General features: G+C 34.4%; 1 protein-coding gene across 1 annotated transcript in view; it reads right to left on the bottom strand.

Annotated features, from left to right (window-relative positions):
• Positions 1–310: 310 nt before the first annotated feature.
• LOC117172678 (cytochrome P450 4C1-like) overlaps positions 311–15,223 on the bottom strand; it is a 66,132-nt gene continuing 51,219 nt past the window's right edge. The window contains exons 10-12 of the mRNA XM_033360805.1: positions 12,304–12,472; positions 12,015–12,194; positions 311–513 (exon numbers count right to left, since the gene is read on the bottom strand). Of these exons, the coding sequence (XP_033216696.1) occupies positions 347–513; positions 12,015–12,194; positions 12,304–12,472 (516 nt within the window). The 3' untranslated portion in view covers positions 311–346. The remainder of the gene's footprint in view (positions 514–12,014; positions 12,195–12,303; positions 12,473–15,223) is intronic.

Here is a 15,223-nt window from a genome sequence, read left to right as displayed (position 1 = left end):
TAATTTTCAGCAATATTGATTCTTAATACATTAAATTTTTTAAATATTATAATAAATATTAAATTGCGATATTCCTGCTAACAAATAATAACCAGATATAATGCTAACACGATGATTAATTTAAATCAGAAGAGATATTTCGGGTTTCGCTCGTGTAAATACTACGAATGTTGCCGACGTTTCGTGAACATTGCAGTTCACTTCTTCAGGGCTGACCTGCAGTGAACTGCAGTGTTCACGAAACGTCGGCAAAATTCGTAGTTTTTTACGCGAGCGAAACGCGAAATATCTCTTCTTGTCGAATAATAACTAATTTATATGAATACATATATAATACATTTTTATCTTATTTTACATTTCTCGTCCTAAATTTTACTCGAACTGGTTGGCCGGGTCTCATAGTCAAATCTTGGAGTAGAATAACATTTTGAGACTCATCAATTGCTTCCATATCAAAGTGATAGACTAAATGGGCCATGAGAGCTTTTATTTCCAGCATAGCAAATTTTTGACCTGAAATTGAATGCCATGTTTTATGTAAAATTATCATCTGTATAACAAATATTTATCATTCATTAAAAAAAAAAATTTTGTAGGTGATTCTGACCTAATCTATTTGGATTATTACATTTTCCAAATAGGAGAAGAAACAATCCAAAAATGTTTCAACATGTCTAAAATTTCTAATATTTCATACATTCTTTTCACAGAAATTTAATAAAAAGATTGCTTTAAAGAAATTGAAGTAAAAATATTTAGTCTCAATTAAAAGAACTCATATAATATTGATCAAGAAACTCTGCAGATTGGAATGAATCATGAGTTTAGTGCCTCTATTAGAAACTTTTAATTTGACCTTCCGTCAAACGCAACTAATTTGTGAGATGAAGTGATCTGTTTTTTAGATGCCAAAAGGTAAATATCTGCCGTTATTTGGAAGAACGCCGTTAAATGCAAATCGAATAAGTCACCTGAAAAGCAGTTAACGGTAGGCGGCTCAGGGGACTTATCCGAAATACAGTTAACGGTGTTCTTTTAAATCATGGCAGATAGGGCTCACCTAGGAGCGTGGCCTTCTGAATATTCCTAAAATGACTTTTTCTGAATGTAGTAAAGTATTTTGTTTGCAACATGCAAGGATGACTTGCAAAAAGTGTTTCAATACTGCATTCCAGTATAAAGTCGATCTTAAATAACATTCTAGCAAATCTGTTGATTGCTTTTTTTTGTTATTGAGAAAATATTTTGCAGTCACCACACAAAGTCATCAAACTTTCTTATACTTTTTTATTACTTTATTTACGTTATATAATTTTTATGTGGGTAACTTCATTCTTTGTTATTTGCTTTTTATATTGCTTATTCATATTAATTTTGGAACGCAAATACAAATAACTTGAGCGGAAAATTATTTTTAATCTGTTCTTTTGTGCATTAATCTTACAGAAGAATTGCGGCCGATTGTGTTTGGATTTGCATTGCGTCTGACGGAAGGTTAAAACAAAAAAGAAGTCCATTTTTGTATGCATAATTAAATGCAAAACGAACATAAAAAGTATTCACAATTAAAAACTAGAATTCCAAACTACCTGACTTTTCGGCTCATTAGAGATCAATAAATAACAATTGAAAAAAGAATCATTCGTTTTAATCTGCAGAGTTTTCTTTTTAATACTATAAGAATGCTTTATATTGAATCAAAATATTTTAAACTCAATTTATTTAAAGAATTTTATTAATTTAAATTTGTGTAAAAATAAGGTATTAAATATTTGCAATTTTATATATGCATTACAATTTTTTGATTTGTTTCCTTTCCTATTTGGAAAATGTAATAACCTAAGTAGATGGGTTCAGAATCACCCACAATATGTCATATCTGGACACTTTGAACTATTCCGCTCCGGGACCAGATAGTATCAAAACCTTCTGGTGGAAGAAGTTTGCTTTAACCCATCAGCATTGGGCCCATATTTTCACCTCATGTTTAAATTCGGAAGAAACAATTCCGGAGTGGTTGGTGCAAGGGCGCACAATACACGTGCCAAACATAGGCAACTTAGCTGACTCGAAGAATTACAGGCCATCACTTGTCTGAACACACTGTAGAACACACTGCAAAGAAAGACGTAGCAGGATGGCGGAAGAACCTGCTCATCCATAGATGTGTCCGCAAAGATGCAGCATTCCACCAACGTGACCTATCGATGGCCTGGATTTATTACCGGAAAGCTTTCGAGTCGACCTCCCATGTACTTATCATCTGTTTTTGGAAATCTTAAAGGTTCATCCGCAAATCGTTAGGAGCATAGAAAGATTGATGCTGCTTTGGAAAACCAGATTTACTATCTTATCTGGAAAAAATCGTGTGACAACTAACAAGGTCACCTTTCAGAGAGGTATCTTTCAGGGAAAGACCATGAGCCCACTCCTTTCTTGCCTCACATTATCGCCACTATCTCTAGCACTTCGCCATTCTGACGGGTATTTTTTCGGTAAACCTGCAGATCGAAATTACAAGGTCACTCGTATATTTTACATAGACGATCTTAAGATCTATGCTAAAAACAAAGAGCAACTACATCTAGTTCTAGGTGAGAAAAATGCGCCAAGCTTTATTTTAAGCAGACCCTGAACTCCTCGATAAAAGCGATATACGACACATTTGCGCTGAAGAGAATTATACATACCTGGGCGTGCCACAGAGCCGCATTCAGGATGTGACATCTATAAAGCATACTCTCTAAAGCAGATACAAACGTCTCCTCCGACAGATTTGGTCTTCCGAACTGTCGGCGAGGAACAAAGTATCTGCAACGAACATTCTTGCCGTCCCGGTAGTACTCTGTTCATTTGGAGTTGTTCCGTGGAAGAAGAACGAGCTCAAATCCCTTGATATCGAGACACGAAAGGTTATGTACATGAACAAAAGCATACATCTTAAGTCTTCTGTACCGCGACTCTACATCTCACACCGTCAAGGTGGTCGCGGAATATTGAATCTTGAATGTCTTCACAACAGGATTATTTTGGATACAGCACATAGAGTAGCAAATAACACAGAAAATCTTCTGTCTGATGAAACACTCGAGTTTTCACTTTTGAATGCCCGTATTCAGAAAGCACAGCAGAAATACTTTCGTGAATAGCTCCTCGATAAGAGGATGCACGGCATCTTCCACAAAAATGTGGAAGATCAGTCTATGCTGTGTGAGCTAACTCTTGCATGTCAAGACGGTGTCATTTTCACCTTAACATACCGTCGTCCCATTTTGAACTCCTCTGAATGTTCCTAGGGAAATAGAGTCAAATGTCGAGAATGAGAAGTGCCGCATATACTGGAACTTTATATTCTAGATAATTGCATCTGTTACACGTTCAATGCCTGTCATGGTTCTTTTTGACTTCGAGAAGCGAACCATGTTCGTTATCGAATTTTCGGCTTCAGCTGACAAAACCGTCATAGTCAAGGAGAACGCAAAGAAGGAGAGGTATAGAGGCCTTTGAAGGGAGTTGCAACGATTGTACCTGGAATATTCTATTAAAATAATCTTCCTTATCATCATCGCTCTTGGAGGTGTGAAACTTTCAATGGTTAATAGCCTGAAAGCGTCCCTGGGTGTCAACAATATGCTAAAGCTATAGCGGGAAAAATACAGCAGATGGTCGTCCTTGGGTCGCTCCTTGGGTTCACGAGACTTTTTCCGGATCGTCGTACTGTTTCCGTTACAGAATGCAACCACCAATCTCCAGATCGTGAGACACGGTTATGGCTGAAATTTTACCGCGATTTCACTGAGATCGGGTGCAGTTTTTCAGATTAGCACCCACTCCGGGCGAAATCCTGCGGTTGTCCTAATGACAAACATTTAATTATATATAAGTTTTTGGTGTCATGTCCAGATGACGGCCGGGTATTAATTAATGGGATCACATGAACTCCCATCTAATACAAAGCTACTAAAGACTGGTGACCTTCTCAGCATAAAAACATAAACCTAAGACGACTCTCTTCGTTCCATTTCTGTCCCCCCCCCCCTTGCAACCCTCCCTCAATAACTGAAGTTTGGTGGGACGGACGATACAACTACAATCTCCACCATATGACGAATTTCTATTTAACCTGGACATGCTTTTGACTTGCAAAATAAACTTATAGTAAAAAGGTGGTGTTTGGGGGGTATAATATAAACAGTGAATAATACAAACAATAAAATATCCTCGGAAAGGACTGGGACTTTAATTGAGAAAAGCCATGCACACGGTAAATGTGAAGGTCAAGTTTCAAGCGACGAATAGAGACTGGGTGTTTGGAATGCTAGGGGAGTGAATGATCTGAAGGTAAAAGAATTACTAGAAACTATGCATGTAAGGAAACTAGGTAATTTATGTCAGAAAATTATTTATTATAGCATGCTACGCGCCATTCGATAGTGATCTCAGAGAAGTAAAACACGCCTTCTGAGACACATTAAATGAAACAATAAATATTTGCGATCGTGGTGAAAGAATAATTCTGCTAAGAGATATGAACGGATAGGTAGGCATCCAGAATCAGGATACAGAAAAGTATTAGGCGATTTTGGGGATCAAAGAACAAACTATAATAGAGATAAATTAGTTAGATTCTGCTTCGAAAGGGTTTTGTTCATTACAAATACTTGGTTTAAGCATAAACTGATCCAAATGTACACCTGGTCCAAAGGGAATAGCCACAGTATAATTTACTTTGTTGTTGCGGATGTAAGGCTAAGAGAGCTGGTGAAAGATACAAGGGTCATGAGGAGTTCAGAATGCAATACTGGTAATAACCTTCTGATCTCCAAAGTTAACTTAGGTCGGGGATGGAGAAAAAAGAGAACCAAGATAACAAAACAAACGCGAATCAAAATTAAGAACCTACAGAAACCGGATGTGCGAATTGATTTTCAAAATAAGGTAATCGAAAGCATAGATAGGGCAACATGGGAGGAGCTTATAAAAACAAAGATATAGAAAGCGCATGGACAAAGTTCCGGGATATCGTTGTTAGATGTGCGATGGAAGTGTGTGGTACCGCGGTTGTAGGAAGAATGTCTGGTGATGCATGGTGAAAAGATGAAATTCAGGCTGCCCAAAAAGCAAAGAAAGAAGCGTACTGGAGAACTTTACACATCGCAGGTTTCAGCAATGAGGAAAGAAATAGACGTAAAAATGATTACAATCACATAAAGAGGATACTTGAAAAATTAGTCACGGAAAGTAAAAATAAAAATAGAGCAAATGAAGAGGAGAAAATACAAAACGGCTTTGAAGAAAGCGAGAAACTGCTTTATAAAAAAATGAAGGGAAACAAAAGTACAGAATTGGTCAACATGATAAATAGTAATGGGGAAATGCTATATGATGCAGATGGAATACTAGAGGCTTTTAGAGACTATTTTAGGGGACAATTCGGAGATGAAGCTATAGGATACGACAACTTCGATGTAAAACACGATGCGTTAGAAATCTCAATTGAGAAAGTCTGTGTCACTGAGGTTAGGGCTACAATGAAGAACTTGAAAAACGGTGAGGCTGCCAGAGTAGAGTGTATTAACGATGAAATGCTTCCACACGGTGGCGAGTGCCCATCACATAGACTATGCGAATTGATAAATTCATGTTTCTAGATGGGAGACGTCCCAGACAATTGGAAAAAGCGATTATCTTACCAATATACAAAAGAAAGGAAGATAAAAGCAACTGCAATAATTACATAGGGATTAGCTTATTAACAACCGTAAGTAAAATTTACTCAAAAATACTTATTCGCAGGGTAATAAAAATAACCGAAAGCAAAGATTTGGGAAGTCCAAAGTGGGTTTATGCCAGTAAGGTCATGTACGGATCAAATATTTAGCTTAGGGCAAATCACAGAAAAAAGTTTGAAAGTAGGAAAAAAAGTTTGAAAGTAGGAAAAAAGTTTTCTGTGCAATTTGTTGGCCTAGAAAAATCTTTTGACGAGGTAGATAGAAGTAAACTGTGGGAAGTCCTGAAAGAGTTGGAGTCAACGGATAGCTCATACAAGCTATAAAAACAATATATACGGATAGCAAAGCGAGTGTAAAGGTAAATGGGAATTTGAGTGACTGTTTTGATATTATTCAAGGAGTTAGATGAGGATGCTTTATGTCTTCATGGTTATTTATATTATTTATGGATAAGTGTTTAAGAATGGTTCTTTTTGACGAAGAAGGTGTGGATCTCGAAACAGTTGGTGTACGTGGGTTAGCTTTCGCAGATGATAAGCTTGTTATGGCAGAGTCAATCGAAGACTTGCAGATAATGTTGAATAAACTGAATGCAAGCATGGAGAGCACAAATCTCAAAATTAACGCAAATGAAACAAAAACTATGGTGTTCGAAGAAAAGACTGAGAACACTATACAATATTGTATTAAATGTTGAGGGAATTCAACAAGTTGATAAGTTTGTATACCTAGGTAGCCTATTTACTAGGGACGGGAAAATAGATGAGTAGTTAGATAGACGCATAAACAAAGGTAAGAAGGTTATTGGTAGAGCAGGGCCCTTTATCAGAAGTAAAAATAAATCAAATAAAGCCAAAATGGCAATACATAACTCTATATTTGCACCGACTGTACTATACGGTATCGAGACATAGACCGATAAAGAAAAAGATAAGAGAAAAGTTAATGCAATTGACATGAGATTCTTGCGCCTGATATGCCGGAAAACTCTGGTAAACAAAGTGAGTAACGAGATAATTCTCCGAGAATGTAGTGCAGAAGAGGCGCTAGTAGACACATGGGAAAGAAATCGGTTAAGATGGTTCGGGCATGTTGAGAAAATGTTAAATGAACGACTAACGAAACAAGTGTATCAAGGTAAAGTAAATGGCAGCGTGTCCAGAGGCAGACTGCGGACAGGATTGATAGAATGTGTGAATAAAACGCTAGTTAGAATTGAAATAAGATGCCACAGAAACACGAGAGCCTGCACTAAAAAATGCATGGACATAGAAAAATCTAGAAAAGTATGCTAGGGCAGAAAGGTATAGCGGCCAATAGTTAATAAAAAGAGTGCCAGTAGAGGAAATCACGCCTGAAACAAAAGGCCTTGGATACTAATGGACCCTCACATGACAACATTGTGAGGATCTTCACTTGGGGCGATTTCTAGAGAGATTGATCAGCAACCTAGGTCCGAGCAGTGTTACGAAACGAACGTATTATTTAAATAAATATCACAAAAATTCTGGATCAATCTAAAAATTCCATATCCCTTTTTCACATTACTGCCTTCTCCGCCGAGTGATTCACGCCTAACCCAAAAGGGAAATGGCCTAATGGTGTAATAATAAAAAAATTTTAACTCACATTTTTTTCCAATTTTTTTTAACTAACTTAAATTAAACTAATTACTATAAAAGCGGTTCCATTTTTAAAAAAAGTATCTTAAACTACATCACATAACTTTTTGTGCAAAAAATATTAAATGCCGACAGCGCGAGTCACGTTTGAACACGTGGGGTGAAAACACCCGTTGTGTCATTTACGTAATAAAGAGGAGTTGTGCCAATTAAGAGTTAAATTTAATAGTGTATGACTGTATGAACTCTGTTGCGCCCTGCCATGGAGGTCGAGACGAAGGCGCTTTACCGTATTTCAGTTGTTGGGTAACTGTAATGCGAAGTAACGTACGTTACGACGCATAACTTTAAGAAATTTGTTTATGATATTCATACTAAATTAAATATGTATGGAGTCTAATTGTCCAGGAAACATGCGGGTTTCTTTTTTTTATTATATACATATATTTTAAATAATATGTATACTTTTTATAGATAATTAATCTTTTTGGTAAAAAATTCATTTGTTTGGCTAAAAATAAAACTATTTCATTGACTATTTTTTTGCTTAAAAACAGATTTTTTCAATCCAGGCAGAGAAATCAGTTTTCAAGCAAAATAAAATAAATTTTCAACTAAATGGTTTCATTTTCAAATAAATAAATCAGTTTCTAAGCAAAATAAAATAAACTTTGAACGAAATAGTTTCATTTTCAATTGAATAAATGAGTTTCTGAGCAAAATAAAATAAATTTTTAACGAAGCAGTTTCGCTTTAAGTTAAAGAAATCAGTTCTTAAGCAACTAAAATAAATTTTCAACTGAATAGTTTTATTTTCAACAGAACAAATTAATGTTTTACCAAAAAGATTAAGTACCTATAAGAAAAGTATACAAAAAGTTAACATTTTTTCAAAGATTAAAAAAAAACCGGATATTTCTTTGAGTATTAGAGTCTATACATATTTAATTTAGTGTAAAAATCATAGCCAAATTTCATAAAGTAACGCGTAGTAACTTACATTACTTTGCATTACCCCATGTAGAATTTTCCCTTATAGTCCCTTAAAATATTAGGGCTTTGTTAGGGGCCCCAATAGCTTATCCTTATTCGGATGGCCCCCGTCAGGACCAATTATGGTCCGAATGTGGCAGTCCTTTTAATTAAAATGACTTCCATAATAAGTGCCCTATTGTTGCGGCCCTGAACAGGATCGCTTTAGGCCCTAAATAATCCACACAATCGAAAATCATTGTGTTTTATTATGAAAAAAATAAAATAAAATAAAAATTTGGACATGTTAATATTTAACGCGTAAAACAGAAGCCATGTGATGTTCGACTCATGCTGGAACTGAACTCATTCGTTCTGACTGTGCAAGTTGTGCAAACAAACTTTAGGAAGATTTGTTGAAACTTTTTGACAATTTTAGAAATAAACTAAATAAATAAAAATGATGTTTATATTTATTTATCTTTAATAATATGAATTTTATATTAATCTGTGGGAATGATCTAAAATGATTTAATTTTATTGGGTTTTTACAAAGAAAACAGAAATAATTTTTAAAGCATGCGAAGTCGCTTGAAAAGTCATCCATAAAAATCCTTTTTTTATGTAAATTTTTTATATTAAAACAGCATTCATAATTTTTTGCATACATACATTACATTTTTTTATTACTGTCTACTTTGTAGATACATGTAAAAGAAAGTCACAGACAAGACAAATTTTAATGGAACCATATTCGAATTGCGCGCGAATATCCACTAATCACGTGATTTTTTGGTCAGTCAGTGTTTGGTCGCAGAGACTTAACCTAACCTGGTATCATCGCGGCCTAACCTTTTTAAACACAGAGCATACTTTCGTGGACTGTTCAATCTGAAACAAAGGTTTTCTGGAGCTTTTGCAGTGGTAGTGATTAACTTAGTTGGTGTTGGAAAATCATGTCTGACACCGAAGAGATTTAATACATCCAGTTGGTTGAATTTATCAAAAGAGGCCCAAAAACTGGATTTCGCGATATTAAAATGGTACCATCAAAGTGGATGACATTCAACCATACCAAAAGAAATCCGGAAACAAAATCTATGCCGTCACCTTATAACGAGAAAAAGCAAAGAGCCGTTACACTCTATAATCGCAGAAAAAGCACCACCTCTACAAAGTTGGCCTTCATACACAATCATGCTAAGGGGACATGCCAGTAAGTATATGTATTTTAAAAAATCTTATTTGCTGTGATTTTTTGTCCATGTAGATAGTTATTTTAAGTTATTTTGTCTGATATGATGTCATATTATAATAAACAAAATATTTCTAGCTGGAGCCCTAATGGGGACCACTAACATTATTTGAGAATTTAGCAGGATGCTTATTAGGGGCCTCAACACATTTCCTTTGACGGCTCCTAACAACTTTGCGTAACCAAACTAGTAGGGTCCCAAACAATTCGCCCCATGCGGACCCTAACAAAAATAGAGAAACCCCATCTGGCCCTCAACAATACACCATCAATATTTCTACACGGGACCGTTACCCAAAAATTAAAACACAATAGAACGTCTTCGACTCGACGTCAGGGATGAGTAGGTAAAATACCCTAGGTAATTTACGTAGTTTTTTACGGTAATTTATTACGTATTTCACGTACCGAGTTTCTTACACGATGTAAATTACGCGTATATGGTACTTAATGTTCTGCGGCTTCCGTTTCCCTCCTTAAACAGTAGCTCTAAAACGTGTTGCCCTTTGCAAACATTTCTTGACATAAGTTTAAAAACTCGTATAGGTACATAATTTTATTATAATGAAGTTGGTTTATCAGTGTATATTTCATTGTTAAACTCTTTTGTCTACTGGTCTTCTAGATGTTAATTTTGGTTGTCTAATAGTCAAAAATCAATATATTTTCAATAATTAAATTTTAAAATTCAATATTTGACAAGCACTTATTTTTGACCAGTAGACAAAAACACTTCACATTAACGTATTTATTGAGTATTAAACTGACCAATATTTCGCAAGAACAATAATAAAGAAAAAAATAGATATAATTGTGAAAGATCACAGCAAATTAAGAAGACTTCTTGGGTTTAAATAATTCACCGGCATTCTTAAAACATTATATTAAAATCCATTTCAACAAAAAGTATTTAAATGAACAAAAATAACAATATGTTGATATTAATATTTTCTTATGAACAATATTGGTACTGAAAAAAACTTACAAATGCAAGTGCCAAAAATTAAAAAGAGTGAGGTTATGCGCAGTTCTACAGGTCCTTCATCTTGGCACGTAACTTACTAGGTATTTTACCTGTTTTCTGCGTAAAATACTTCACTTAGATATTTTATGTAGAAAACTTTCAGTAACGCGTAACTACACATCCCTGCTTAACGTCCACGACAGGGCGCAACAGAGTACATACATTCATACACTATTCAATTTAAATGTTCCACAGTAGCATAATGTAGAAGGCGCCGCTTGAGAGACACAGCACTTCGAGATCCAGACCAGCGCTGAACAATAAGAAAACGTTGCCGAGATGCCAGGTATGATGCGGTACCTTGATATGGCCTCAAGTCATATACTTTAATTTGTAATTTTCTATTTTATGAATATTAAAATTACACTTTCTCAATTTTGGAGACTGTGTTTGTGACTTTAACCGAATTTTCACTTGTGTCGTAATGTTCTGAGTTAAAAAATATTGGATTATAATATATGCATCTATACAAAGAAATTTGATCAATCAGATCAATCAGATCTCTTCCGAATCATTCCGATGTCTGTATCTGTGCCAATGCGAATCAATCCGAACCAATACGAAAAAGTTTTAAATCTCGTTTGCTGAAAAACGCTTGATAATTAATCCGACTCAATCCAATTCAATGCGAGACTTATATCTGGAAGCATCCTAAAGAATCTGAAGTAAATTTTCAATCCGAATGAATCATAGTCAAACCGGACCCGAATTGATCTAAACCGAATATTCAATCCGAATGAATCCGATCACTGATTTATTTGAAATGAAAATCAATCCGGATCAGGATGGATTCTGATTCATTCGGATTGGAAATTTACTTCGAACTCGTCCAGATTCATTCTTATAGAAGTCTCGAATAAAATCTGATTTAAACGGATTAATTTACAAGCATTTTCAGTAAACGAGATTCAAAACTTTTTTCGGAAACGTTCGGACCTACAAAGGGGAACGCGAAGCTGGAAAAGGGAAGGGGGTGTGACTTGTCTCCACACGTCCAGACCCTGGCCACGCCCCCTTCCCTCTTCCTGTACTGGTTTGTAATTTTTGACATATGGATGACTGATTACAAGAAACCAGCACCACGGTGTGATATCATTTTTACTGGCGCGCCCAGGAAGAAGATGCGTCCATAAACGTACGGACTGTTCGGACGTATAGACAGTATCTAAAATTATAACCTTTTTTTCTTATTATGAAAAATAAGTTTGATATCTTTGTCACTTCTTTCACTAATGAATGCAAAATTAGATAAGGTAACCTCTTTTAAAGCCGAAAATGTAGATTAGATGTATATATCTGCTTTTAATCACAGATATTGTGTTGGATTTCTAATCAGAAATTGACTTTTTCCTTGTTTCTTTTCGATGTCAAATTGAAAAAAAAAATTGAATTCAACAACTCTGACTTGCCTATACAATTTCGAGGGCCTGCACTAAATGGTATGTACGAGAATGAATGTCTGTTCTGAACTTTCTCAGGTAAAAATCTATCTGGGTCGTATACCAGAGGATCTGGCCAAAACTTTGGATCTCTGTGCAGATCGAAAATGTGTAAATGAATGTTTGTTCCAGCTGGTGCCAAGTAGTTCTCTGAAAATTGATAATTAGAATTAATGATAATTTTAATCCAATTATAAAATCTTTTTAAATTGTTACTCTTTCATGAAAACAGCAATAGAATGGGATTATAAAGTATTACTGAGTTGCAAATCCTCGTCAATAACTCGCGCAACGCCCGGTACGCTGGGAAACAATCGCAGAGCCTCCTTGATGCATCGATCGAGATAATTGAGACGATTAATTTCCGTCATCCCCATCTTTCCATCACTTTCGGTTAGGATTTCGTAAATTTCCGTCCTGGCTATTTCCTGTGTATTTGTTTATAAACATATTATATTTTAAAGCAATTATTTATTGGATTTGAAGAATTTACAGAATGTTCAATTGGTTACAATATGGCTGAATAATTAATATCACTTCCGTATCATGCAACAAAAACTAAAAAAAAAACAGCTAGAACAGCTTTTAAATTGGTGAAATTCGCATTCTCCGTTAAAATTTCCATCATAAGGTCACGGAGTAATACCAATAGTTTTTTTTTTTATAACGGTGAAAACTTTTCAAAAATATAAGAAGTATAACGCCTGTTGACTGCTACACTTAAAACGCATCAGTTGTAAGTAGCAGTCAACAGGCGTAATAGGTCCTTTTTTAAAACTTTTTAACGTTGCAAAAAAAAACTATTGCGATTACTCCGTGACCTTCTATTGGGAATTTTAACGGAGAATCCGAATTAGATACTATGAGGATACTCTGCATAGAGTATCCTTTCCGTTCACGCGGTCCACAAGGGTGACCAATGCATGTAAAGAAATTTGTCTTATTTCGTCGGCAAAGTACAATCCCTCCAAAAAATTTTGCTAAGTTTCTGAGAACCTTGGTCACAATTTATGAGACCGAAACTCAGTGAAGAATCAAAAAGAGGATCTTTTTTTAAAGCAAAGGTGTTACGATATTTTAGGCTAACTAACCAATTTTAAAGAAGGCAAGTTTGCAAGGTTTTGCGAATATTTACTTTTTTGATAGTTTTATTACAATTTAGGTAATAGAAACTCTGGGAAGAATCGTAAAAAGTTTGTTCTATTGTTAGAAATCGTGTTTTCTTATTTACATTTTGGTTAGTTAAAAAAAGAAAGTTTTCTGGGTTTCGCGTGTTTTGGGATTGTTTGTTAGCTTTGTTAAAAGTTTTTTAACAGAAACTCTGTGGGGCATGGAAAAGTGGAACTTTATATGAATTGTAGAAAATTATTTCTTCTGTCTTACGGTCACGGCAAAATAAAAACAAATTAGAGCTATCATTTGAACTCCATTTATTTTTAGAACAAAATTAAGACTTCGACGACGTTCCGGCATCACTGAGTGCCTTTTTCAGAGTATCTAAATAATAATTATAATAAGCTAATGCATAATAAAAATAAATACAAATAGTAAAAAAATATTATTATTTATAAGTCAAAAATATTTTTAAAAATAATACCTTAGTTTAAAACAATTTTTAAGCGAAACAAAAATCATTCCAATTTTGGAGTCAATACGTGTCAATTTTGTGTGTCATATTTAAAATAATTTATACTTTATTATATGTTAAAAAAAGTAAGACTCCAAACAATTATTGAAGATGAGTAACAGGAGAAAGCCTCATAAAATTGAAGAAGGATTTTTCAGCGTAAAAACTACATTATTAACGATTTTGAAACAAAGTGTTTTGGAACAACGGCGAACATATGACTAGGAGATAAATAAGGCGGTAAATCATTGATGAAGATAAAGGCAGTATATAAAGTGAATTACAATGATTGGCCAAATAATCGCAATAGTTTTTTTTTTGCACCGGTAAAAAGTTTTAAAAAACAGAAGACGTATAACGCCTGTTGACTGCTACACTTCTAACGCATCGCCTATACGTAGCAGTCAACAGGCGTTATACGTCATATATTTTTTAAACTTTTTACCGTTGCAAAAAAAACTATTGCGATTATTTCGTGGCCTTCTATAGGAAATTTTAACGTAAAATTCGAATTTCAATAATTCAAAAGTTTATTTTGCTGTTTTTTCGAGTTTTTAAAAGAAGCAACCGAATGGGGACCCAATAGGGTCTTTACGGTTACTTTGCAGAGGCTCCAATCGGTTTCTTCGGTCCACCAGGGGAAGCGCGAACTTAAAATAAATTAAAAATTTTAATATTTTAAAGAAACATTTTTTTTCAACTACACTAACATGACATTATATAATTATGCTTTGGTAAATTTTATTAATATTTAAATTTTAATTTTGTAAATTAACAGCAATATTCTGAAATTTGTTTATGAATATAGATTCAATAATACGTCTTTGATAAGTATTTTTTTCAGTAGCTAATATTTTAATATTGCTGAATTTGAAATCGAAATAGTGATTAGAATTCCAAGAGTGTTGTGATAAACCTGTATTAAATTCCCAATTGTACAGTCTCTTTTATGCTCGGCAATTCTAGTTTTTAATCGCCTCCCAGTTTCACCTATATAAACTTTATTACAACATTTGCATTTTATCATCTAAAGAACACCAGACAAATTTCCAATGCTTTCCCTATTTTTTTTCTTTCATAAAAGGTTATCTAAACTGTTATTGCTTTTGAAATAAACATTTACGTTAAATTTTTTTAATGAACTTCGTAAACGTTCAGAGAGACCGTATATATACGGTAAAGTAACTTTTAAATCAAGTTTATTGTAAGTATCAATCCATTTATTTTTATCACTGTTATAAATTTCATGCACACACTCAGCGATAATGTCATTAATCAAAGGAAGAGGATAGTTGTTAGATACTAATGTTGTTTTTAGTTGATTTAAATTTTCTTTTCTATATTGCACGTCACTCAATTTGACACATCTATCAACTAAGCCTTTGTACCAGTTAGTTAGTAAAGAACCATTTAAAGCTTAAATTATTTGTAAATTAAGGTAGTTTATAACATTCTTTACAGTCTGTCAAGTTAAAGCGTGGGTGGCTTTACTCGCAGTCGGTAAGGTGTATCGACATGATTTTGGTGTCAAAATATTAAGAAGAGCTCCCTC

This window comes from Belonocnema kinseyi, chromosome 5 (genome assembly GCF_010883055.1).
Source record: "Belonocnema kinseyi isolate 2016_QV_RU_SX_M_011 chromosome 5, B_treatae_v1, whole genome shotgun sequence".
Lineage (NCBI taxonomy): Eukaryota > Metazoa > Arthropoda > Insecta > Hymenoptera > Cynipidae > Belonocnema > Belonocnema kinseyi.
Note: the sequence above shows the minus strand (reverse complement) of the source record. Positions and strands in the feature narration are given on the sequence as shown.